General features: G+C 41.2%; 1 protein-coding gene across 3 annotated transcripts in view; it reads left to right on the forward strand.

Annotated features, from left to right (window-relative positions):
• Positions 1–25,094, forward strand: part of FBN1 (fibrillin 1) — a 162,089-nt gene that overhangs the window by 78,284 nt on the left and 58,711 nt on the right. For all 3 annotated transcript variants that reach the window (XM_039359016.1, XM_039359017.1, XM_039359018.1), the window contains exons 17-31: positions 2,287–2,439; positions 5,008–5,061; positions 5,183–5,308; positions 7,278–7,403; positions 8,348–8,467; positions 8,654–8,791; positions 10,002–10,052; positions 12,426–12,551; positions 14,278–14,505; positions 16,667–16,792; positions 18,137–18,265; positions 19,984–20,109; positions 21,931–22,056; positions 22,731–22,853; positions 24,895–25,020. In XM_039359016.1, coding sequence (XP_039214950.1) covers positions 2,287–2,439; positions 5,008–5,061; positions 5,183–5,308; positions 7,278–7,403; positions 8,348–8,467; positions 8,654–8,791; positions 10,002–10,052; positions 12,426–12,551; positions 14,278–14,505; positions 16,667–16,792; positions 18,137–18,265; positions 19,984–20,109; positions 21,931–22,056; positions 22,731–22,853; positions 24,895–25,020 — 1,878 coding nt within the window. The remainder of the gene's footprint in view (positions 1–2,286; positions 2,440–5,007; positions 5,062–5,182; positions 5,309–7,277; positions 7,404–8,347; positions 8,468–8,653; positions 8,792–10,001; positions 10,053–12,425; positions 12,552–14,277; positions 14,506–16,666; positions 16,793–18,136; positions 18,266–19,983; positions 20,110–21,930; positions 22,057–22,730; positions 22,854–24,894; positions 25,021–25,094) is intronic.

The following is a 25,094-nucleotide window of genomic DNA, read 5'->3' on the forward strand; positions in this document are numbered from 1 at the left end:
CAAGCAGAGTTGTGAATTGTTCAAGGAAGTTGTAACTCTAGTCAGGTTGAAGTATCTGAAGAGAAAGACAAATGGCCTCCGACAGTTTTCCACTACTTCTGTAGCTGGGATAATCCAAAGTTAGTTACTGTTAGTATCCCCCAGTTTGGATTAATCCTTTTGGAGACATCAATGGCCTCTGGAGAAAAATAAAATAAAAATATCACTTACTTGGCAGAAATGGATATTTTCCACCCATGAGAACTGAGTAGCTAAAATGTAAAAGAGGAAGGCATTAGTAAACAGTAGAGAGATTAATCCTTTGGGTATGAGCCTTAGACAGTGGTGGGATTCAAATATGGGAACAACCGGTTCTCTGTGTGGATGCCACTTCCGGAAGTCCATTCTGGGCCTGGGCAACAAAAAATTAGCTACCGGTTCTGCCGAGCTAGTGCGAACTGGCTGGATCCCACCACTGGCCTTAGATGAAAAAAAAAAATAAATCCAAGGAATCTGGTAACTTGGATGGCTGAAATTTGGTGGTGGTCCTTAGGCATTCTTCAAGAAAGCTATTTTTCGGTTGTCAGCATATGACTTGAGAGGCGCATTCCTTGGCACCATTTAAAGATTTCCCTGACTTGAGCTGAGCGTCAGGTGCCTGCATGTGCATACAGGTTGTTCCTGACTTACAACCATTTGTGTTTAGTGACCATTCAAAGTTACAATGCCACTGAAATACAGTGACTTATGAAATATGACCGGTTTTCCCACTTACACCAGTACGCCCGTGGTGACGTGATCCCTTGGCAATTGGCATGTATTTATGACGGTTGCACTGTCTTGGGTCATGTGGTCACCACTGGTCACTTTTCCAGCTGGCTCCCAACGTGCAAAGTGAATGGAGGAAGTCAGATTCGCTGAACAACCGCATGACTCATTGAACCACTGCAGTGATTTGCTTAACAATTGTAGCAAAAAAAGTCATAAAATGGGGCAGAATTCTTTTTAAACGACTGCCTTGCTTAGCAATGGAAATTTTGGACTCAAAATATAAGTTGAGGATTACTTGTAGTTCTCTTGGCAGAAGAAAGAATGTGCGAAGGCCTTTTCTGAAGATGACTTTCTTGTCTAGACAGCAGTCTGGAGGTTCTCCATCCAGCTAGTTTCCGGGACTAGCCTTGTTTAGGTTCTTGAATTAGTCTAGGTTAGTTAAATGCTGCCACCTGCTGCAGCTTCTTTGCACAAGTTTACCAGCACCAATTTTGTTGAGTTTCTACGGAGATTCTCAGTCATCCAGGTCATAGTTGCTTTTTCATGAGGCAACTGGATTTTCTTGGAAAACTGGAAAAAATAAAGTCCAGTTGCCTCATGTAAAAGCAAATCTGTTGAGTTTCATGAGGAAACTTGGGCTGAATGGCATCAGGGTGCTAGGCCACAAGAGTGCAAGGATGGTAATTAATCTTCAGCCATTAATTTTAGGTTCTGCAGAATTGCTGAACTATAATTTACCTCAGAAGTACTTTTTTCAAATGGCCACTGGACTTGGTTTTTTCCAGTGCCTTTGAGGAGGAAAAAAACAAAGTCCACTGATCTTTTGAAAAAGCACTTTTGGGACAAGCTCAGTCCTGGAGGACTGATAATCTCCATAGGCAATTTATAATTTACCCATAACTGTAGTCGGGAGGGATAATGAAGGTAGGGATTTGATGAGGATGTGAGGACATCTATCACCCCATTGATCGGGTTGATTCGGCAATGTCTGAAGCATCACCACTTCTCCGTTCCTGGTTTAGCAGATACGAAGAGTTTTTTAAATCAGAGAAAGGCGGGTGCTCCAAATGAGTGGCTGCCGATTGACTTTTTACAATTAAAACGTTTTGGGAAAAATAAAATGGAGGAGGCTATTTGTCTCTCTTGAAGCATTCCTGAATCAATGGGAGAAAATGCTGTGGAGATTGTTCGGCCTTGAATCCTGTCATAAATAGCTTGTCTGTAGTAACTTCAACTGGTCATAAGTCAGGAATTACCTGTAATCATGTAGCTATGACAATTGAGACCAACAACTTGGCTGTTGTTAAGAGGTTGTTAAGTGAAACCATGATTGTGCTTATGATCTTACTTCAGCTTTCCTTTGTTTTACAGACCTGAGAAGGTGTTTAAATGTGAGGATTGATTGCAAAGTTTTTTTTTTCATCATGGTTGTAACTATGAATGATGGTTAAATGAGACAATCACAGAACCAGAACTATCTGAATTCCTATTGAACGTATTTGACAGCTTTTTTTTTTAAAAAAATCTCTCATTCAGATACACATATGCGAAGCACCTGCTACGGAGAATACAGAAGAGGCCAGTGTGTTAAACCATTATCTGGTGCGGTCACTAAGTCCGAATGCTGCTGTGCGAGCACAGATTATGCCTTTGGGGAGCCTTGCCAACCATGTCCTGCACAAAATTCAGGTACAGTGTGATTCACGCATCCCCGAGATTTAAATCCCTCATCTGTCATTTGTAAAGAGGTTCAAAATGCTAGAACAGAATATTCTATATACTATCTACCACACAGAGGTGCTAACAATGATTTCATTTAATCTTTTCAGACAACAGAGTTGTCAAAATATCTAATAAATGCTACTCTATTTTTTTTAATCTTATTTTGTTCGGTGGCAGACAGTATAATTATTTTTTCTGCATGTTCTCAGGTTCATCTTGAATTTTGTCTATTTTTTTTTTTACTGTACTTACAATTTTGGCATTTCTTTAAGTAGCCCTTTCTAAAATCTTTCTTTCTTTCTTTCTTTCTTTCTTTCTTTCTTTCTTTCTTTCTTTCTTTCTTTCTTTCTTTCTTTCCTTCCTTCCTTCCTTCCTTCCTTCCCTCCCTCCCTCCCTCCCTCCCTCCCTCCCTCCCTCCCTCTTTCTTTCTTTCTTTCTTTCTTTCTTTCTTTCTTTCTTTCTTTCTTTCTTTCTTTCTTTCGTATTGAGTAAACTCATATGCTGCCCATCTTTTCGAGCTCACTCGTTGTGTGAACTTTGTTGCTAACATAAGGACAACTGCCAAACCTGTGATGTGTTTATTTTATTTGGGGAAAAAAATTGTTATATAATGACAGATTCCTCTAGGACAGGTGTGCAAAAATCTTTACAATGTAGTAGCTGATGTTAAAATGGCATCGATGTGCATAAAATATCAGGGATTGTAAATTTCTCATGCCCCTCATGGAGGACAGAAGAAATGGAGAATGATATTATTATGTAAGAAGTTTTTTAGGGTCATGGAACTTGCCAAATACTGTAAATATTCTCAAATGTATGTTCGCACATTGGAGATATAATCGGTTTTCCCCCAGACTCCTCTTAAATTGTAATCTCTGCTTAGGCAGTGGTTATTGAAACACCACTGAAGTTTCTTGCCCCAGTCTCTTAGAAAAAGAATATTCTGGAATGCTGAGTCCAGAAATTGATGTATTGTGTTGTTTTCTTTTTAAAGAAAAGGTATCACGAGAAGCCTGTACACGTTTAACCTTTATTTTAACTGGCAGTTCTGAGAAGGGGACAGAAAATATCCCTTGAAGCGAATTAAATTGGCTTTAACCAATGTGCAAACTTGAAAGAAAGATTGCTACTCTTTGCCATGTTAGTTCAAACAGTCAGAAAGGGTCTGGAAAACTGTCAGAGCAAAAAAAAAACAACAACCCCGCTGCTATCAGCTCTCCTCTTTTAAAACTGTGCAACTGAGCCGAAGCATTTTGTAAATGCAAATGGCCTTGTGCCACGGACTTCTGTTTTGCATTTGAATTAATTTCACAGAACATGTGGAAGCATTTTTTTTCTCTCCTCTGGGCTGTGTTTTGAGCACCTTTACTATTGTTTGAGAACGGATGGTAAAATAGAAGACAGCTATCAACTTTTAATTTTGGGGATGGTGAGGGCTGCAAAAAATATAGTTTTCTCATTTTTTTTTTCCTTCTTTGATAGTTCACGAGAAGGACATTTTCCTGTGGGCAGCCCTGGTGGTCTTCTCTGAAGTCTTTGAGTTTTAGTCTTAGTAGAAAATAATATTTATTTCTCAGGATTGAATGTGTGGTCCTTGGTGCTCTCTGAGCTTGGCTGTTTTCTTGCAGACGTTTCATGACCCAACTAGTTAACATCATCAGTGCTACGGTGCTAGCATAGCCTTCATATATTTTTCTGTTGGTTGGATTAATTGGGTAGTTTCCCCCCCCCCATGTTAGCTATGTCTCAGTTTAGATTTCAGACTGGATTACCAGTCTCATTTGCTGAGATGTAAGTGACTATTTCCGTTGTTAATATACAACTGTATATTCTAATTGTTTTTTTGTTGTTTTTTTTTTGCAATTTCTGTGAAATGAAAAGTCATGGTCATTTCAGTTGCTTCGGAACATTTCTGTACATTCATACTAAGCGCCCATGTGATATTTTGAGCTTGGCACGATGTTCAGCCCACCTATGATACTGTAGCTTACTGAAGGCATGATTGATGTGACTTACTCAATCATGGTTGAAAGAATCCTGATTTTGCAGTGTGAACCAGCACAGTCTTTCTCTAACCATTATAAGTCTTCCAGTCTTAAACCCATAGAAGAGGTAGGAGACGAAGCTGCTTCAAAACAACGGCATTTCAACATCTTGAAATTACAAGCTTGTGTTTGTGTCTACTTGGTGGCATGTCCTCTTGAGGCCAATGTGTCCCATTACTCCAAAATCATCTTGTAGAACAGTGGTTCTCAACCTTTCTAATGCCGCGACCCCATAATACAGTTCCCCATGTTGTGGTGACCCCCAACCACTTATACATCACTGGGTGCCAGGGGTGTGGCCAAAGAAAAGGGGGAAAAATGGTGGACAACCTTGTTTGGCGACCCCCGTGAAATGGTCGTTCGACCCCAAATGGGTCCCGACCCACAGGTTGAGAACCACTGTTGTAGAAGATTGTAGAAACCTCCGTATTTTTTTTTTTAAATGTATTCTAAATCTCTGGTCTAATTTTTGTTGCTTGTTCTATTCCAGAGGAATATCACGGTCTTTGTAGCAGTGGACCAGGAATTACAGCATCAGGAAATGGTAAGCTTGTAGCTGAATTTCATGCAAAATTGGTGTAAAGGAGTACACAATGAAAAGTTGTCCCAGTTGTTCTGATGAATTAAAAAATTACACATACCTTTTACTGGGTTTTTTTTTGCAGATATCAATGAATGTGCATTGGATCCTGACATTTGTCCCAATGGAATCTGTGAAAATCTGCGTGGAACATATAAATGCATATGTAATTTTGGATATGAGGTGGATTCAACTGGGAAAGTCTGCTTAGGTATGATGTTTTCCATATTCCTCTAACGCTTTCCCAGATCATAGCACATCATTTTTATATTAGTTTCAACTACAGGTAGTGTTTACCATTTGCTTCCCTTATTTCCGCCTACCCTTTTAATTTTGTTCTCTTCTTCCTGATCCTGTATACTGCATTTTCTTTGCTATCAGATTGCTTGATCCTTATTTGTTCGCTGCACTTAGGAAGGTTATTTTTCTGCACAGTAAGTGCAATGGATGCCTTTCCTGTTTTGAAGCAGGAAGCATACAACAACTGCAGTGTAATTGTTCTTCTGACTACAGAAAAAATGGGAATCTCCCAGCACCACCTGCTCATGTCGGCATCCCAATTTTTCTGAAAAATGACACATGAGCATCAGTGAGTGAGGATGTGACTTATGTTCTTGTATCAGTTTGATTTGATTTTTTCTTGACAATAACAAAAATACGTAATCTGTATCCTTCACATGTGTCGGTCCAACAAAGTAGACTGGACTAAGAATCCAGTGCCCTATAGTTGTGAAATGTAGTGTAGAATTGGAACAAGGGGCTTTTTCACACAGAGAGCAAAGAGACAACTAGCTTGGAATTTTTGGTGTGCAGGAAGAGAGCAAAGATGGTCCTTCCTTAGTAGTTCCCAGGGTATAATTAATAGTTATACAGATAGTTTCTTGACTTTGGGAAGATTTCTGTCTATAGGCAAACAACAATAAAGAAACTGCTCTAAAGTAACTTTCGGTGTTGTCTTTGGTTCCTTGAGCCTAACCTTAATCTTGCCATACCCAAACAATTATCTGCATAACTATTAGATATACACGACGAACTGCTAAAGATTCTAAGCTACTCTTGTCTCTTTGTCCTCCGTGAAAGAGCCTGTTCCTCTGGCTCTGGACTACGTTCCACACAATAGGACTACTTTTATTGTAGCAGCTATGGCAGCAGCGTCTTGCAAATCTGAATGTGTTTTCCCCTTCCTCAACTGATCTTCACGTGAACAAGGAAGGGGCTTATAAGAAACGTTTTTACAAGTTACTATCTTGGCTCAGACGCAGACTTCTCTTTAACTGAACATTGCCTTGGTAGCTACTCTTCTCCTGTCCTTCAAGGTGGACCATAGGTTGAGAGCGACTGGCCAATGGTATGGCCCTGTGCCATGAAAATGTTACATCAGTAAAGAAGCTCAGAGTTGACGTGAGGGGTCCTTGGTGCTCTCTGAGCCTGCTTGTTTTCTTGCAGACGTTTCATTACCTAACTGGGTAACATCATCAGTACTAGTCTGAAACGTCTGCAAGAAAACAAGCCGGCTCAGAGAGCACCTAGGACCCCTCAACGTTATATCAGTTTTGAGCTAGACATATTAAGGAAGTTTTGATGTGTCTCTTTGTGCATTGGTGACTCAGCTGCTGGATCAAATCTGTTGGAATGGTTTTATTGTCTTCCAGCAGGCCACGCTGATAAAATGTTGCAGGCTTAATGAAATCTGTTCTTAAAATATATATATTTACATACTGTCACATAATATATGGTTCACTGGATCAGTTTTATGAGGGGGTCCGCACGATACTGCCCTCCCTTTGGAGTTCTGTTGATTTCCCACGACTTCATCTTTTTATCTCCAGGGAGAAAATATTCTTAAGAAGAAAAACTTAGATTATCTTCAGGACCTCTTTGATCTTTCTTGAAATACCCATTTTCCTTGCCACAGGCAGAAAGGAGGTTTGGAAAGTTGTTGTATAAAGCACAAAAATTGATAGTTTACTTCGTTTCCATTGACTTCGATGTTAAACCAAACCTTCTTTCCTAATATTATATGGGAAAAAAGTTCCTATTAGTGAAGTCTATTCCTTTCCTTAAATAAAAAACTTATTTTACAGCCTCATATGAAAGAGACAAAAAACCCCCCAACATTAGAGGCATTGAAGCATGCAGTTTTTGCAGACGTTGCTGAATTATCTTAATTATCTTTGCAGACATTGATGAATGTGCCGTGAACAGGTTGCTTTGTGACAACGGGCAATGCAGGAACACCCCTGGAAGTTTCACTTGCACCTGTCCCAAGGGATTTGTGTATAAACCGGATCTACAGACATGTGAAGGTAATGAAAAAGCTCCATTTTTCCCCCTCAAAAGTTCTGCCTGATTCTAAAGTGGGGAGATCAAGTTTTTAGGCTACATTTGTTCCCAATAGGATAGTTTAATATTTGTGTAATAATGAATTCTGTTCATTTTATGCACACAACATATTCCCTGTTCTAAAGTTTAACATTGGGGAATTAAAGTACAGCTAGTCCTCGATTTGTAACAGTTCATTTGGTAACCGTTCAAAGTTACAATGGCACTGAAAAAAGTCACTTAATGACCGTTTTTCACATTTATGACCTTTGCAACATTGCTTTGGTCACTTTGGTGATTAAAATTCAGATGTTTAGCAACTGACTTATATTTATGACGGTCGCAGTGTCCCAGAGTCACGTGGTCCCTTTTTGTGACCTTCTAACAAGCAACGTCCATGGGGAAACCAGATTCACTCAACAGCCGTGTTATTAACTTAACAACTGCAGTGTTAACAAGCATAGCAAGAAAGGTGATAAAACTCACTTAACAAATGTCTCACTTAGCAACATAAATCTTGGGCTCAGTTGTGGTCGTAAGTCCAGGACCACCTGTGTATTTAATCCAGAACCTTGGATGAGTTAAGATAAGTTCATGCAGTTCTCCATTTGCAAGTTGCCCTTACAATAGGTTGAAGACAGATGTGTACAGGGTGTGTGGCTTGCGTGGAGCCACAGGTCCTTGCTATTGATTGGATATCACAGGTGAAAGACAAACAATTTCTCCAAGCAAAATGCATGAAGAGCAGGTGTAATCAATCATCAAATGCCGGGATTCCATATTCTCTGCTGAACAGGAAACATATTATTTGCAATAGGGGCAAATACAGTATTTTTAAACATATATTATTTTTAAATAATCCAACGGAGCACTCTCTGCATCGCTGTCCTCCTTTGGGCCATTCAGATTTGCTTTTTTGCTCTTCTAGATATTGACGAATGCGAATCCAGCCCCTGTATCAACGGCGTGTGTAAAAATACCCCTGGCTCTTTCGTCTGTGAATGTTCGCCCGAAAGTACTTTGGATACCTCCAAAACCGTCTGCATTGGTAAGGTATTCCTCTGAGTCATCCCCTTTTTCATCCAGTCTTTAAGAGTGTCATAATGGCCCGCCTCATCGGTTGGGTCATGATGAGGACGATTGAACTAGCGTTCCCCTTTGCACATCGCAGCAACTTAAAGTAGCTCCTTGATCTTGCATTCTCTTACGGTGCTGTGTTTGTGTGTTCTAACAGAGACGGTCAAAGGAACTTGTTGGCAGACCATCGTGAATGGGAGATGTGAAATAAATATCAACGGGGCCACGCTGAAATCTCAGTGCTGTTCCTCGCTGGGTGCTGCTTGGGGCAGTCCCTGTGTCCCGTGCGAAAAAGGTGAGACCTTCTTGCATTCATTTGCTGCATTCTTGTAAAGGTTTAGCTGAAAAAGGGGACTTTTCACACTTGCAATAATTAATAATAATAATAATAATAATAATAATAATAATAATGTAGTACCAATAGTAATAGGTGCCTTGGGTGCAATCCCAAAAACAACTGGAGCACCACTTGAACACCATTGGCATTGACAAATTTGCCATTAGTCAATTGCAAAAGGCAGCCTTACTAGGAAATGCTTCCATCTTGCGACAATATCTGTAATACCATCAAACATCCACATCTGCCTATCCCAGGTCCTGGGTAAGGACTTGATAAGTAGACAAAATGCCAAATCCAGTCTGAACATCTGGCTGACTGTGCGATGATCCATAATAATAATAATCTTTATTGATTACACCGTGGGCCGTATCAAGGCGCAGAGTTCCAAACACACGTTATACTAAAATGCAGTAAAAATGCGATTCTGGGCAGTGTTCAGCAATATACAGGAAGAAATAATATATAATTGATAGGTGCCATGAAGTTGGTGACAATTCTTAGCATCCAGAAAGGTAAACATATAGATACATAATTAATATAATTAGAAGGACATGTTTCTTACTTCACTATTACATCATGCCTTGCAAGTGCAGGGAATTTTCACACAATTTTCTTGCAGATTGCATTATAAACCACAGAGAGCTTCCCATTAAAAAAAAAAAACTTTACCTCAGATTATTGTGAATAGTCTTTTTGTCATTACTCCTTTAACTTGTACACAAGGATATAATGTAGGTATTGCAATTCCATTATAATTGGGAAAAATTCCTTTTTAAATACAGTAGATTTTTTTCCCAAGAAAACATTCTTAATGCTGTTCTGGTTATCACTGTTAGAGCAGTTGTCCCCAACCCCTGGGCCATGGACCAGTACTAGACCACAGCATGTCAGCAACCGGACCGCACAAACAAGCAAAAGCCCCATTTACGGGATGCAGAGTAGCATCCTCCGGTCCGCAGAAAATCCTTTCTCCACAGAACCGGTCCCCGGTGCCCAAAAGGTAGGGGACTCAGTGTTAGAGTACTTTGTTCCTCTTGTAACCCTTTTCCTTCCTTAATCATTATTAGTTATAATTTATTTGGAAGCGTTCCTGCATAGAAGAACTGTATAACTTCTTCTCCAATTAAGTTTCTGTTCTAAGTGACATTGTTCTCATTTGCTTTAGATCCAATATGTTCCAAAGGATATTCAAGGATAAGGGGAAATCAGTGTGAAGGTATGTATTCTTGCCTTGGAATATGAAACAGAATAAACCAATGTAGGCAACGGGAGAAAAATATATATAATAATTCTGTCCACTTAATAATGGTGTTGAGATTGTTTGCTTTTGAAGCTTTTTCAGAGTGGAATTTTACAAAGCTCGCTATTTTGACACTGAGAATGTAATGTTTCAAGTACAAAAAAAAAAAGGCATTATATTTCAGAAGACTTGGGTTTCAGAAGTCCTTCTAAAGACTATACTCATTCTCAGATGCAATTGTACATTTCAGAATTTTGAGAGTGGGTTGTCAAATTTTTTTAAAAAATGTATGAAAATGCATGCATTAAAGAGAACGACACAGGAGGAACAAACACGCAGAAAATTACACTATATTTCAGAAAATGTGGTTCAGAAAGGAAACTTGCATACACCAAAAGCATGCTTCACTATAACTGCAACCCATTTTTTTTGTGTGCAAAAATTCCCCCGACAGAAGAAAAGTTAAACATGGGAAAATATGAAACTGAGTCAAATAAAAAGAGACAGAATCGTCCATCTTCATTAACAATTGCATTCCTTTGGTTCTTGAGGGAAAAAGGATGAGCCCCAAATTGCAACATCGCGTTTGGTATTGCAAAAGATTCCAAGCGGGTGATGTGTTAATCCTTCTTTCCTAGGGTGGATGTGTAGATGATTCTGGTTTTCTTCTTCCTTGCTTCCAGATATAACAGCGTCCTTGCAGTACATAAAAAAGGTGTGAATAGTTGGTGGAGAAAAAGAAAAGCCAAGGGCTCTTGAAATATCCCATAAATATTAGAAAGAAGATCTTATATCAGAGAGGGTGGAGAGCTTGCTTGAGAAGCAGAAGATTAAGTAGAAAGGCTTGTTGAGGAACTCAATTGACTAAAAGCAGTCTTATGGAATTCTTGAAGACCAGATAGGATGCCCTCTTCCCATCAGTGGTGGTTGTCAAAGGAAGTGAAAGGAATGGTGTACACCAGTGCTTCCCAAACTTGACAATTTTAAGGCATGTGGACTTCAACTCCCAGAATTCCACAGCCAGCGTTGCTGGCTGTGGAATTCTGGGAGTTGAAGTCCTCATGCCTTAAAATTGTCAAGTTTGGGAAACACTGGTGTACATCATGGTTTGAAGGCCTTCTCTCCCTGTTTATCCCTTTCCTCAGCCTGTTTTGGCATGCACCCTTCCATTGTTTTCGTTTATATCAGTCATCATTGGAAGAGTGCTGATAGAGTAGTTTACCTTGACTGCAACGTTTCCAAATGACATCCGTGGTCCTGTCCATTAAGCCCTTTTCCTCAAGCACTTTATACTGTGTTGGGTCGGACTGACTGACACGGCACAGCTGCCGATCGGTTTGAAAAAAAACACCCCAAATGAGTCCCATATGTTTTGTTTCAGAAGGAGAGCGAGAGAAGGAACAGCCCATCGCCACCATCACAGCCGTGTCCCTAATCACTCTCTCTCTCTCTCTTTTTATTTAAATTTTTTGCTTTCCAAGATAATGACCCAATAGCTTGGATCTACTCTATCACAGATTGACTGTACATAACTTATCTATCCCAAGGGAGGAAAAACGGGGCTCCACCTAATCCAGATTGCAAGGGAAGGCTCAGAACATTTTTTCATTGTTCAGGCACGGAAAGTTATTCTTCCAAGATAGTAGTCTTGGATAACGGTCACAGGCTCTTCAGAATTTTTGAAAAGCCAATGGAGTTGTTTCCTACGGGTCGAGGGTGAACCCTAACCTCTCCCCACTGCTGTTTTAAATATGCTTTCTTAAGCAATTGTGTTAAGAGCCTGGCACGTAGCCCTTTTAAATGTCAGATGTTTTTGAAGAGCAAATTTGAACCCTGCAGTTGCAAGTTTGTCCCTTATTCCTCTAAAAATGAGTGGTCTGCAATAATTCTCTTATTTGTTTGTTTATTAACAGTTTATTAACTGCCTAATTCACTCCTAGTGACTCTGGGTGGCTTACAAAGATTAAAAGCCCAACAATTAAAAAAACAATAACTCCCCTGTCCCCTGGGGACAGCAATCAAATCATATCTTTGATTGATATCTTTTTTTTATCTTTTTCTATCTGCCTGGGGCTACCCTATATAGAGGCAATGTTAGATGTGATTAAATCCAAGTTTTTAAAAACAGAAACATTCCCTTATGAATCACGAATCTGTGTTCGCCCCTAGACTGTGCTCTAAATGTGTAATTTATGGGCTCATTTTGCTTCTGAATATAGTTGGTCAACCATGTCAAAAATAGTAATAGAGATAGGCTTCTCCCATTTGCAAAAACAATATGATGGAAGTATTGGATCCCTCTGTATCTTTACTGATATTTTAAACTTTTCTTTTTCAATACGTGCGCAGATGTGAATGAGTGTGTAGTGTTTCCCGGCGTGTGCACCAATGGCCAGTGTGTCAACACTTTGGGATCCTTCATATGTCAGTGTCCCAATGGAATGACCTTGGACGCAACTGGACGGAGATGCATTGGTAAGCATTCAGGGCTCTCATAAGATTCGATCAAACCCACTGGGTGCAAAACCCATTCATGGTTTCATGTTACGGTTGGTCTCTTCCATAAACCAAGGGTTACTCCTTCTTCAGAAATTTCTGCTGTCCACCATATGAGAGAAGGCTAAAAACAGATTCTCTCTCTCAGTCCTCTGCTTTCAGTGAGCCTTCGGAGGGAGGAAAATGTTTACCGTGAGGGATGGCTGTACTTAAGTCTTCCGGTTGTGCCTTATTAAGTCTTGTGAAAGCTGGTCCTGAGATATTTGTTTGCCTAATCTTTAAAGCCATTGGCAGTTGGGATGGCCAGCTAGACATGACCTAAGAAGATGCTATCTTTATCTACAGCAAAATGATAAGGCTTCCCAAATAAAACAGTTAACAGTTGTGGCAGCAAAAGAAACTCTGTTATTATTCCCCAAGCACTTTTGTGAGGCTCTAAATGAGCTTACGATTTGAAAGATGGATATGTCTGCTTTGGTTGTGGTTGTTTTCTTAGCTCTTCTATACCCGATGTGTAGAAGGAGTTGAAGAGAATATAATAGTAGAGGGATTTGGCAAAGAAAAAAGTGTGCAACCAACTAAAGTCACCCCCGAAAGACTCTTAAATAGAAAAGCCATTCTCAAGCCCCCCGTTTTATTTAAAATGGACGGTCCTTTTAGAAAAAAGGACTGCAGATGACTGCTCTTCATGGAGGAGGCTAAGCATGATAGGGGAACACACATTCATAGCCCTAACCTGGTTTGTTTCATGTTCGATCTGCATGTTCTGTTGACCTAACCATTGTGTCTTAAAGAATATAGTTTATGGTTTTGCAAATTGCATGAAGCCAATGATTTATAGTTGATCTGGAAAAAAAATGTAGCTTAAACGTTCAGTGTCCAATTTTCAATTTCTGCTAAGAAATTTTCTACTAGCACAGTAGAAGGCATATGAGCATACCTTGTATAGCTTTGGACTACTAGCGCTGTATGGTTTTCCATATTCATTCTCTGCCTTCCTCCACCCTTCCCTGCCCCATTTTTTTTGCCATATTTACTTTTACGTTGATTTTTTAAATTTATTTTTTATTTATTTAACATGTCAAACTTTTTTAACTGCCCCTCTCTCTCACAGAGAGGCTCTGGACAGGGTGTGTAATTTAATCAAGACAATAAAAGCGAATAATTTGAGATTAGAACTTAAACATGTAAAACAACATTATTAAGGTGACCAACTTTTTTACAATGAAAAGGAGGACACAAATAAATTGAAGAAAAAAATATTGTAAATAAAACAAACATTTTATTCATTGCAGCAATAATATAGACAACTTGCATGTGCAAAGTTTGCCAGCCGGGTGTTTTGGTGTGCTCAGCAGCAATTCCTATGGGCTTTCGAAAGCCAACAGTGGGAGTAGCACAGCTCATGCAAAAGTTGAAAACAAAACCCATCAAAAAAAGGTGCTGGAACGCCATTCTGAGCGTTCTATGACGGGAAAAAAAAGCTCTGCAGATTAGTCTTCAAAAGGAGGACACTTTTTGAGGGAGGACAGAACTTACAAAAGGAGGACTGTCCTCCCTAAAGGAGGACGATTGGTCACCTTAACATTATCAAATTGCAAAAGGTGGGAAGTTTTTAGGTTTTTCGGGTGGTGGGGTTTCCCTGTTCCTTTGCTCCACCCCTTTCCTCTGCTGGATTGCTAAATACCCCCATGCCCCCCAACAGATATTCGCTTGGAGTCCTGCTATCTGAAACACGACGACGAAGACTGCACTGCACCCGTTGGAGGGAGACACCGTCTGGACGCTTGTTGCTGTTCTGTTGGGGCCGCTTGGGGACCTGATTGTGACGAATGTCCCATAAGGGGCAGTCCTGAATATGAAGCCCTTTGCCCACGAGGACCGGGATTTTCCACCAGGGGAGAAATTATAAATGGGAAGCCTTTCTATAAAGGTGAGACAAAATGGCTGCTCCTGCAAAGAAGGGTTCCGCTGAATGTATTTGTTTCGTTTTTCCCGCCTTCCTCTGAGGCAAATTTTCAGGGCAACCCCTCCGATGTGGTTGGGTTTGAATAAATCTGGAGAGGAAGGCAGCGTTCTTGGAAACCCACCGCATAAAGATGGGGAATTTTTCCTTTTTATTCCCAGTTCTGAACTGGTGAATCTTATCCTATTTTCAGTGCAACAGTTGAGGTTGAAGAACCCAAACCATTGGAACCAAGATGTAACGTTTGTGAGAAACATGGTTTATTGAAGTTCCCACGTCATCATGGGTTTCTCATATCAGAATTGTTGCCTGGGCGTAACGTTCGCTATCAGTAGAGTAATAAAATTGGGACTTGGTTCTCTGCTCCCAAATTCTTGCAATCAGTTTAAACTTCCCTAACCTGTTAAAAGGCATGGGTAAAGTCTACTATTTCAAGAGTGGAATCTTGAAGTTCTAAGTCATATTCCAGAATGGTATGGTTAACCCTTCCCTGTCTATAACTAATTGGACAATAGAAGAACATTTATAGAACTGGTGTGTCTTTGTCTTGTTCTGTATTCTTCCTGAGGTGTTAGGCTTGGGAGGAGATGCAGCTAGGCATTGACCTAGATGTGTCTTCTCCAAAGAGACGAAAGAAGAACGAACACATACTTAAAGCTTCTTCTCTCCTCTGAGTTTGCCAAGGGTGGTCATGATGGGAATTGGATGGGAATCAGACAAGGGCGAGGACATAATTATGAGTCATAGCTTCTTTGAAACCCAAAAGAACTGTTGCCAACATGTAAGGCACCCCTCGTGATTATTTGTTTTAGCTAAGCCATTCTTATTCGAATGGAATGTTATTCCAGCTAAGACATTGGAAATTGGTGGCTAATAAAACTTCTAAGAATCAGGGATTGCGCCCAGCGCAGATGTTACTGTCGTTGAATTATCTCATTTGACTAAGCATTTATGAATCACTAATAGAAGCAGGGTGGGGTATAATCTGAAGAAATTGCAGAGGTAAGATAAAGAAAGCAAAACAAATATCCAAGCAAAAACAGAAAAAGGACTGAAACACAGCCCTATTCATATTACATCAAAAGTGAAGTCCATTGTGTTTAATCCTTTTACTTCCTACCAAGAGCCGAGGTGGCGCAGCAGTTAGAGTGCAGTCCTGCAGGCCACTTTAGCTGACTGTGTTCAGCAGGTCAGCGGTTCAAATCTCACCGGCTCAAGGTTGACTCAGCCTTCCATCCTTCCGAGGTAGGTAAAATGAGGACCCAGATTGTTGGGGGCAATGTAAATATATATATACATTGCTTACTGGTGTATACCGCTTAGAGAGTGCTTGCACTTAAAGCGGTATATAAAGTCTCATCAAATAAAATAAATAAATAAAATAAATAAGTATGCTTGGGATAGCAACGTACGTTTCTAACCCTTGTGTTGCTTGATTAATGCAAGCTAAGTGCTGGTGGGGAAGAAATTAGTCAGGATGGTTCTCCTTTTGATCAAAGACTAAGAACATCGAATCTATTTCTACAAGGGAAAATTAGAAGTAGTCTACTGCCCTATGTAAACATAATACAGATAGTCCTTGACTTACAACTGTTCATTTAATGACCGTTTGAAGTTACGACAACACTGAAAAAAGTGACTTATGGCTGTTTTTCACATTTATAACTCTTGCAGCCATTTGATCGCAATTTCAGACACTTGGCAACTGACTCATATTTATGACGGCTGCAGCGTCCGGCATCACGGGATCCCTTTTTGCGAACTTCTGACAAGCAAAGTCAATGGGGAAGGCAGATTCACTTAACAGCGGTGTTACTAACTTAACAACTGCAGTGATTCGCTTAACAGCTGCAACAAGAAAAGTGATAAAATGGGAAAAAATTCACTTAACAACTGTCTCACTTAGCCACAGAAATTTTGGGCTCAATGGTGGTTGTAAGTTGAGGACTTCCGGTATAAAATTAATTATAATTCCTCTTCAGATGTCTAGGAGTACTGCCTAATGCTCAAATGAGGTGGTTTGAAGAGTTCACCAACTATAAAACTGTAGCGGTTTTATTTATTGCGATTTATGGGTGGTTATATGTACTGGATTTTGTTTTGAAAAATTGCTGTTTCTTGGTCTCAGATATCAACGAATGCAAAATGATTCCAAGATTGTGCACCTACGGAAAATGCAGAAACACCATTGGCAGCTTCCGGTGTAAATGCGACAGCGGGTTTGCACTTGATTCCGATGAGAGGAACTGCACAGGTAAATTTCTTGGACTTCAGATGATGTTTTGTTTCTTCAGAAAGGTTTGCATGCAGCTTGTGGTGAAATAGGTTACGCAGTCTCTTATTCTGTTGCCAGTTCATGTTTCTTAGCCAGTGAGTTGTGGAGAAGCGCCACAGCATCCACAACCTTTAAATAGGCAGCTAAACTTCCTAACACTGAGGGGAAGAATGACCCCGTTATCTCTTTTCTGTCAAGCATAGGAAATCAGAAGTCCAAGCGGTTCAAGTGAATATAGTTTTATTGTATGCTAATGTTCTCTACAAGAATCTGAACTACTAACGGTTAAAACAAATTGGCGGTAGATAAGAGTTAATGGAATTCAAGGTGGGCTGGACTTAAATCTCTTGTGGGATGAAGGGACTTGAGACTGATGATGCATTTGACCCCCCTCCCTTGGGCTCAGCCTGGTCTTCTACATCCCCCCCCCCCCTTAAAGCAGTAGAGGAATTATCTGAGAATATTTCCAAGTTAACACCCAACTTTCACCACTGAATTAGACAAAAATACTTTTTTTAAAAAAATCAGGAAGATAACGAGAGAAATAAAGCAAATTGGAGGCTAAAATAAGTTTATAACAGTTATCCAAAAGTATAAACTGTGCTTTCTATTTCCATGTCAGATCTGTGTACAACAATATGGTAGTCAAAGGAATCTAGGGACTATTAAGGATCTCTTATTTATTTGGGGAATTATGAGGTAGATGATTAAGGTAGCTGGGGGAAGCCTGATTTTAAAAATGATATGAGGCAGAGAGTGTGACTCTCATATACTTGACATCTTTGGAGATAGTCCTGCGTGGGAAATGAATACTTGTTCTTAGGAATCAGGGTGAGGCGACAAATGGATGTATTGTCCCATTTCCTGGCAGGTCCAAGAAACCAGAACAGCTCTGCAAATAGGCCAAAGTAGTTTCTTTATTGTTCATCACCTATATTACAAGAATCTCCTCAGGCTGACTGCATTCCTTTGGGAACCAAAAGATAAGGCTTCACTAGTCTGGGTCTATGATGTTTTCTTTTCTGGAAAGACTTCATACTGGCATACCTCTTAACTTCCCCCCACCCCTTTAACCCTCCCACCACAGATCCAGATTAGGCAGTTTCCATCATGCCCATAGTCTACCCAAATCTTTCTAGAGATAGTCAAACTTTGCCAAGTACTGAGACGGAGACTTTTCCTGGGAATAAAAATGGAATAACTACGTATTTATATTGGTGCGACTCGGGTTTTTGTTTATTCATGTTTGCCTTTTTTTGTTAGCCAATGCTTGCCGTGTGTATGTTAATTTTTGAAATAAGTTTAATTTTTTTTCTGTTGCAGATATTGATGAATGCCGCATTTCTCCTGATCTCTGTGGCCAAGGAATTTGTGTCAATACCCCCGGAGACTTCCACTGTGAATGCTTTGAGGGCTACGAAAGTGGATTTATGATGATGAAAAACTGCATGGGTATATTATTTTATGTCATTTATTTATTTATTTATTTTTGCTCCGGTGCTGAAGCTTATTTTGTGAGGTCCTCAAAGTCCCAATGACCATAAGGAAGGGTAGGCACCTGACCTCCATTTTTATTGCGGCACCTGTAGGTAGGCATTGCATGGGGGTGGGGGGAGAAAGTTCCCTTTAATAGCTACAGTTTTTCTTTCCTGTTTTTTTTAAGATGATTGGACTTCTAAAAGCTGTACAAGATACTTCTCAAATCTGTCTCCCTCCGAATCTCCCCTAAACTCATCTAGAAAGTATCAGATTGAGGAAACTTGCGGTACCCTTTCTAAAGTGTGATCATGATGCTCTAAACCAGTGGTGGTGAACCTATGGCACGGGTGCCAGAGGCGGCACTCAGAGCCCTCTCTGTGGGCACGTGCGCCGCCACTGCCAGCAGCTTGCACAGGTCCATTAGGCTGCTGCCACTGCCTGGAGCAACAGCCCCACCCAGCATAAAGGAGGCAAAGCTCGAGTAGAGTTGGTAGAGCAGGTCCACACTCAGCAAGCCAAAGGCCATCCCGAGCAGGGAAAGCCAGATCCCCATCAGCGCTATGCCCCCCCAGTCCCAGCTAGGATTGCGTGCCTTCCCCCATCTATGCTGGGCCTCCTGCTCACCATCTCACCTGCCACAGACCCCCTGGATCTTCCCCAACCCTGCCCGGCCCCCTCAGGCGTCCCCATGAGCAACATCGAGATGGCCATACCCACCCCAGCCATGCCCACCCAGTCTGCCGTGACAACCTCAGCCATGCCCACCCAGTGGGCCACGCCCATCCAATGGGCCACGCCCCCGTACCCCCCCTGAGGGCACCACAATGATGATGTGGCCTTATTTGTGATAAATAAGTGGGTTTTGGGTTGTGGTTTGGGCGCTCGGACTCTAAAAGGTTCGCCATCACTGCTCTAAACTAATGCCATGAAATCTGGGGTTTTTTTTCCCCATCTTGGAGAAAGATCTACACTTGTGGTAGTAATGGATGAAATAATTCTCCTTTGCTCTGTTTTTTGGGAGTTGTTAGTTGCAATAAAAGAGAATATTTGTAGCTCAGGGTTGAAGTGAGGGGTCCTTGGCGTTCTCTGAGCTTGGTTGTCTTCTTGCAGACGTTTCATTATCCAAACTAGGTAACGTCGTCACTGCATTGATTATCTGATCTAGTTGGGTCATGAAATATCCGCAAGAAAATAACCAAGCTCAGGGAGAGGTTAGTTGTCTGCCCAGATTCCTACCAAACACATGAACACTTAAGTCTTGATTGTGGCTTGGGTCCAAGAATTAACTTCCAGATCTGGACAAATCCAGCAGATCTGATCTGACTCAGTCCCTCCATGTCAGCGAGAAGGGAAACAGCCAGACTAAAGCAGAATGGAAGACTGGAAGCGGGCAGGAAGGACAGAAAACTCCCAACCGATAAAGAGAGGCATACAAGTGATGGGTTTTCTCCCCGGGAGAACAGCGTTTGAGAAGAGAGGTGTTCCCTTGGGGGCAGAGAAAAGGAAGGAAACAGCAGCTGGAAGTTGGTTTAGAGGACTTGCTGGCAGAAGAGAAAAACTGGGGAGAAGGCACAGAGCTCAAGAGAGCACGTAAACACACGCTCTCACGGCTGAAACTTTAGATCCTAACACGCTCTCCCCCTCCTCTCCCTGCATATTTTTCACAAGCCCTTTTTGTCCTCCTTCTGCAGATATCGATGAATGCGAGAGAAACCCGATGTTGTGCAGAGGGGGCATTTGCATCAATACCGAAGGAAGCTACAAGTGCGACTGTCCTCCGGGCCATCAGCTGGCTGCCAACATCTCTGCCTGCATTGGTACGATGACAATGGGGAAAATATTTCTTCTGCAGCCTGGCTGCTTTCTACAGTTACATCTGAACGTCTTGGCACTGGCTGCTGCAAGCCTGTCCTGGCAGTTTCTCAAGAGGTTTTCTTTTTAAACATCCTGAATAAGGCACGGAAAGAATGACTCATCATCCTCCAAAAAAAAAAAAACAGGGCAGGCTCCCAAAAATTTGGATCTGTTACCTTGCCCTGTGCCAGAAACTAAGTTTAGAGTAACCCTGGATCGCTACAGATGAAAACATTTACACAGGTCGGGCAGTCCAGTTTTGTTTAATACCCTGTTCCCTCCAAAATAAGACCTAACGGGAAAATAAGCCCTAGCATGATTTTTCAGGATGCTCGTAATATAAGCCCCACCCCCCCCAAATAAGTCCCAGTTAAGAACGTCAGCCAGACGGATGCATTTAGTACCGTATTTCCCTGAATATAAGACCCAACCGGAAGATAAACCCCAATGCGTTTTTGGGAGCAAAAAGTAATATAAAATTTGGGTGCTTGGCCACTGACTTGCCTTGATGGCGGTTGCATGCAATGCATCCTTTGCAACTACCTGCCCAGTTCCCTTATGCAGAAGCAATGGGGAGGACAGCAGAAAAATCAGAGGTTGCTCTCCAGCTGAGCCATAGCCTAAGCTTGGTTCTGCCACACTCACACCTCACCAGACGCTCACCTGCCTGCTGGCCTGATTGCAAACCACTTGGGACTCGTCCAGCAACCATAATCCTCACTTAACAAGGCTTGTTAAGAGAACCACTACAGTTGTTAAGTGAATCACTCAATCATTAAGTGAATCTAGTCCAGTGGTTCTCAACCTGTGGGTCGGGACCCCATTTGGGGTCGAACGACCATTTCACGGGGGTGGCCAAACAACGCAGTCCGCCATTTTGTTTTCCCCTTTTCCTTGGCTGTGCTACTCCCTTTTATTCTATTGGCTTTTGAAAGCCAATAGAATAGACTCTCTTGAATAGAGTCTAATTCTATTGGCTTTCAAAAGCCAATAGGAATTGTCCAGGCTGTCTCTGCCCTGCTGAGCCCGCCAAAAGTCCCATTCTGCAAATGGTGCTACACCAGTTGAGTAGTCCTCGACTTACGACCGGTTGAGTAGTCCTCGACTTACGACCGGTTGGGGGTCGTGGCATTAAAAAGGTTGAGAACCACTGATCCAGTCTTTCCTCCATTGATTTTGCTCGGGGGAAAACCAACAGGGAAAGTCATAAATGGAGAACACAGGATCCCAGGATGCTGCAGCTCTGGTAAATACAGGCCGGTTGCCAAGCAGTTGAATTTTGATCCCATGACTGTGGGGATTCTGCAACTGTCGTAAGTGTGAGGACTGGCCACAAATCACTTTTTTTCAATGCCAACGTGGCTTCGACTCCCTGTATGTTTCATTTTTGCTGACTGACCCTTGAGTTTAACTGAAATAGAAAACGTAACTGAGGATAATAGAATGCTGTTGTTTCTCCTTTTTCTTCGCAACTTTTTTTGGAGTAGGACCTTTGGGCTGGAATTTGGTTTAAAGCTCTTGCCAAAATCTTTTGAGAAGATTTATAGCTCTCTGATGCCAGACATGAGTTATTGGCTCTTTTAATATTTGGGGCACAGTGTTAAGTCCTTTTGCCTTTAATTTCATCTTCTCTTGTTACAACTTTTGCTGGATTATCCTCTGATTTTTGGTTTTATCCCAAGCACTAATATAAACGTTCCTAACATCATACCCTCCTGTCTGGATGCAGCATTGTTGGATGATTAATGATTTCAATCCCCCCTCCCTCTTTGTTTTTCAAACAGACATCAATGAATGTGACCTGAGTCTAAATCTGTGCAGAAATGGACGCTGTGTCAACCTGGTTGGAAAGTATCAGTGTTCTTGTAACCCTGGATATCAATCTACACCTGACAGACTCTTTTGTGTTGGTGAGTTTCTTCTTCCAAATCAGCTGCAGCTCATTCACTGGACAAAAACACTGCCTGTCTGTCTTCAGAGTTGACATAAATTTAGGTAAAGTGGACGACTGAAACAATACGCTTGTAATTGTTCAACCATGATGATACTAATAGGAGGAAAGATGAAGTTTCCCTTGTGTCACAAGCTACTCCATGGAGATTGGACAACCATTTGTCTGAAATAGTGTAGGATATAGTATACAGGGTTTCCTGATTAAACAGGGAGTTGAACTAAAAGACCTCCAAAGTCCCTTCCAACTATGTTATTCTGTTCTATAAGTCCATTTCATAGTAGCAGCAGAAGAGATTGGCCTTCTTGGATATTTATTTATTTCTTCTTAGATTTCTTTGCTGACATCTCTTTTAAGGGCATCCCTTGGTCCAGTGCCTTGCAGTAATCCAGTTGTAAAATGAGTAGAGCGTAGACTACTAAAATTATGAACTTCCAGAGTGCAGGTGGGTTTATACAAGCTTCCCACTGAGACAATCTGTGCCTCTACCTTTCAGTCATAATTCTGGGCTCAAGGTTAATTTACCTTGATTCCACTGTATTAAGAACATTGAAATTTCCACGGCCTAGACTTTGAGAGAAAGCATGACAATTATTGCAATGTATAAGACTGTATCTTTTTTTTTTGTTCCAGATATTGATGAATGCAGTATAATAAATGGCGGTTGTGACACATACTGTACAAATTCAGAAGGCAGCTATGAATGTAGCTGTAGACCTGGCTTTGCTCTAATGCCAGACCACAGAACTTGCACCGGTAAAGTAAATTTGTGAATGTTTACTGTATATTGCCCAACATCTCCTAATGTCTTGGCCATGCCCCTGATTTTCCTCTCTGACCATAATGCAGCTTTGCTCGCCTGTTTACTCAAATGTGAGTTCCATTGAAATCTGCTATGTTCAAGTAATTGTATGTAGGACAGGAGCTGCAGTTTTAATATAGAAAAGCTGCATTCAGTGGGATTTATTGACTATCCAGAGTGATGTGGTGGTTTAGATATTGGCATGGAGGTGGGGAGATCTCTACTCCTGTCAATCACAGCAACTCACAAAATGCTTTTTGAACCAGCTGTCCTCTTTCAGACCACTTACAGTGGGGTTGTTATGGGAAACAAGAGGAGGGAATGCTTTGAAAGAAAAGTGGAAACACATCTGATTAGAATGGATTAGAACACCAACCAAGCATGCCAGCTTATCCAATTCCAAGATTCTACTCCCCAGAATTGTTTCTTATTAATTTCTCTTGCTAAAGAGATCCAACTTAGAAGTAAGGAGAAATTTCCTGACAGTCAGAGCTATTAATCAATGGAGCAGCTTGCCTCCTGGAGTCGGGGGTGCTCCATCACTGGAGGTTTTCAAAGGTAGACTGGGCAACCATTTGACTGGGATGCTATAAGGCTCTTGCCAAGGCAGGGGGCTGGACTAGAAGACCTCCAAGGTCCCTTCCAGCTATTTTCTCTGAATATAAGAGGCTGCTCTTCCAATGGATTTGTTTTGCACATTCTGGCCACCAAAATGGAATTAGGGTGAGATGAACAGCCTGTCCTGGTTGACCTTTTTTATTTATTTGATTTATAACAACCATCAAAACCCAGAATAAAAACAAAACAACCCTTCCCACCAGGCTTCAGGCCAACCAATCTATTAGCCTCCTGGCTCAACCCCATCCTAGCCCTACTCCTGAGGGAAGAACCAGTTCTTCATGATTTTCCAGAAAGGAATACTTGAATCTTAGGTGGAAGGCTATTCCAAAGGGCTGGGGCAGCCACAGCAAAGTCATGCTTCAAGGTCCCATCCGTTGGTAGCATTTAAGAGAAGGCCCTGAGCTCAGAGAAAGAAAGATACAAGATCGAAAGGGGTGAAAATACGCCTGCCAAATTTCAAGCCAGCAAATCCTAAGTCCAGAGAAATAAAACATTTCTGCATTTTGCATGACTGTTTAGCTAAGGCTCCAGATCCAAATTGTTTTAGAGTTTGATAGCATCGTGTGATTAATAAATGACCGGTGGCCAACCAAGGGTGTCTTCCATGTTGGATCTCCTTATAAAAACAACTTGTTATAATGCTTTCTATTTCTTTGGTGCAAGCTGCGTGGAGAATGAATAATGATCCTCAGCCTCTTGGACTCGTTAGTTAAAATGAGTTAAGTTTTCTGCAGCTGCATTAATTCCTAAAAGCCACAATAGACTCATCTTTTGACGAGTTACACCCTTTCTTTCCAAAGAGAAGAGAATCTCAGCCCAAGTCTTTGTTTTGCAAACATTTCTTTTGAGTAACCAAGCAAAGTTCTGGATATTCAGCTGGTATGCGGTGACCTTAAGAGGGAAAAGCTTGAGAAATTATACCAGAGATTCAAGAGCACTCTGAGTTAAAAAGAAAAAAAAATAGATCTCTCTCTCTCTCTCTCTCTCTCTCTCTCTCTCTCTCTCTCTCTCTCTCTCTCTCTCTCTCTCTCTCTCCCTCCCTCCCTCCCTCCCTCCCTCCCTCCCTACCTACCTACCTACCTACCTAGATGGAATGTCTTGTATCTAATGTCAGTCCAAAGTCATTAGCAATAAGCACTGGTCTAGAGAAGTTGTACACATCAAGTAGTGAAGTAAGCCGAAAGAGAACATGCAGAATTGGCACAGATATTTCAATAAAATATTATAGTCCGAAGAATTTGTATGGACTTTCCTAGATGGATAGGTGTTGAAAAAAAGACCAGATTCTCCCCATACAATTTTCACTCTGTTGCGAGACAGAAAGAAAGCAGAAGGCTAATTCTGAATATCTACCTGTGACTTTTTTTCTTTTAGATATTGATGAGTGTGAAAACAATCCGAACATCTGTGATGGTGGTCAATGCACTAACATCCCTGGAGAATACAGGTGTCTTTGCTATGATGGCTTCATGACATCAGAGGACATGAAGACTTGCTTAGGCAAGTAAAACATCTGTTTTCTGACTCTTGTTGACCGTTGAGTCTGTCTTGTGGATGGACTCAAAGAAAGAACA

Source organism: Crotalus tigris, unplaced genomic scaffold, assembly GCF_016545835.1.
Source record: "Crotalus tigris isolate CLP2741 ecotype Arizona unplaced genomic scaffold, ASM1654583v1 scf7180000019068.10715455, whole genome shotgun sequence".
Classification (NCBI taxonomy): Eukaryota; Metazoa; Chordata; class Lepidosauria; order Squamata; family Viperidae; genus Crotalus; species Crotalus tigris.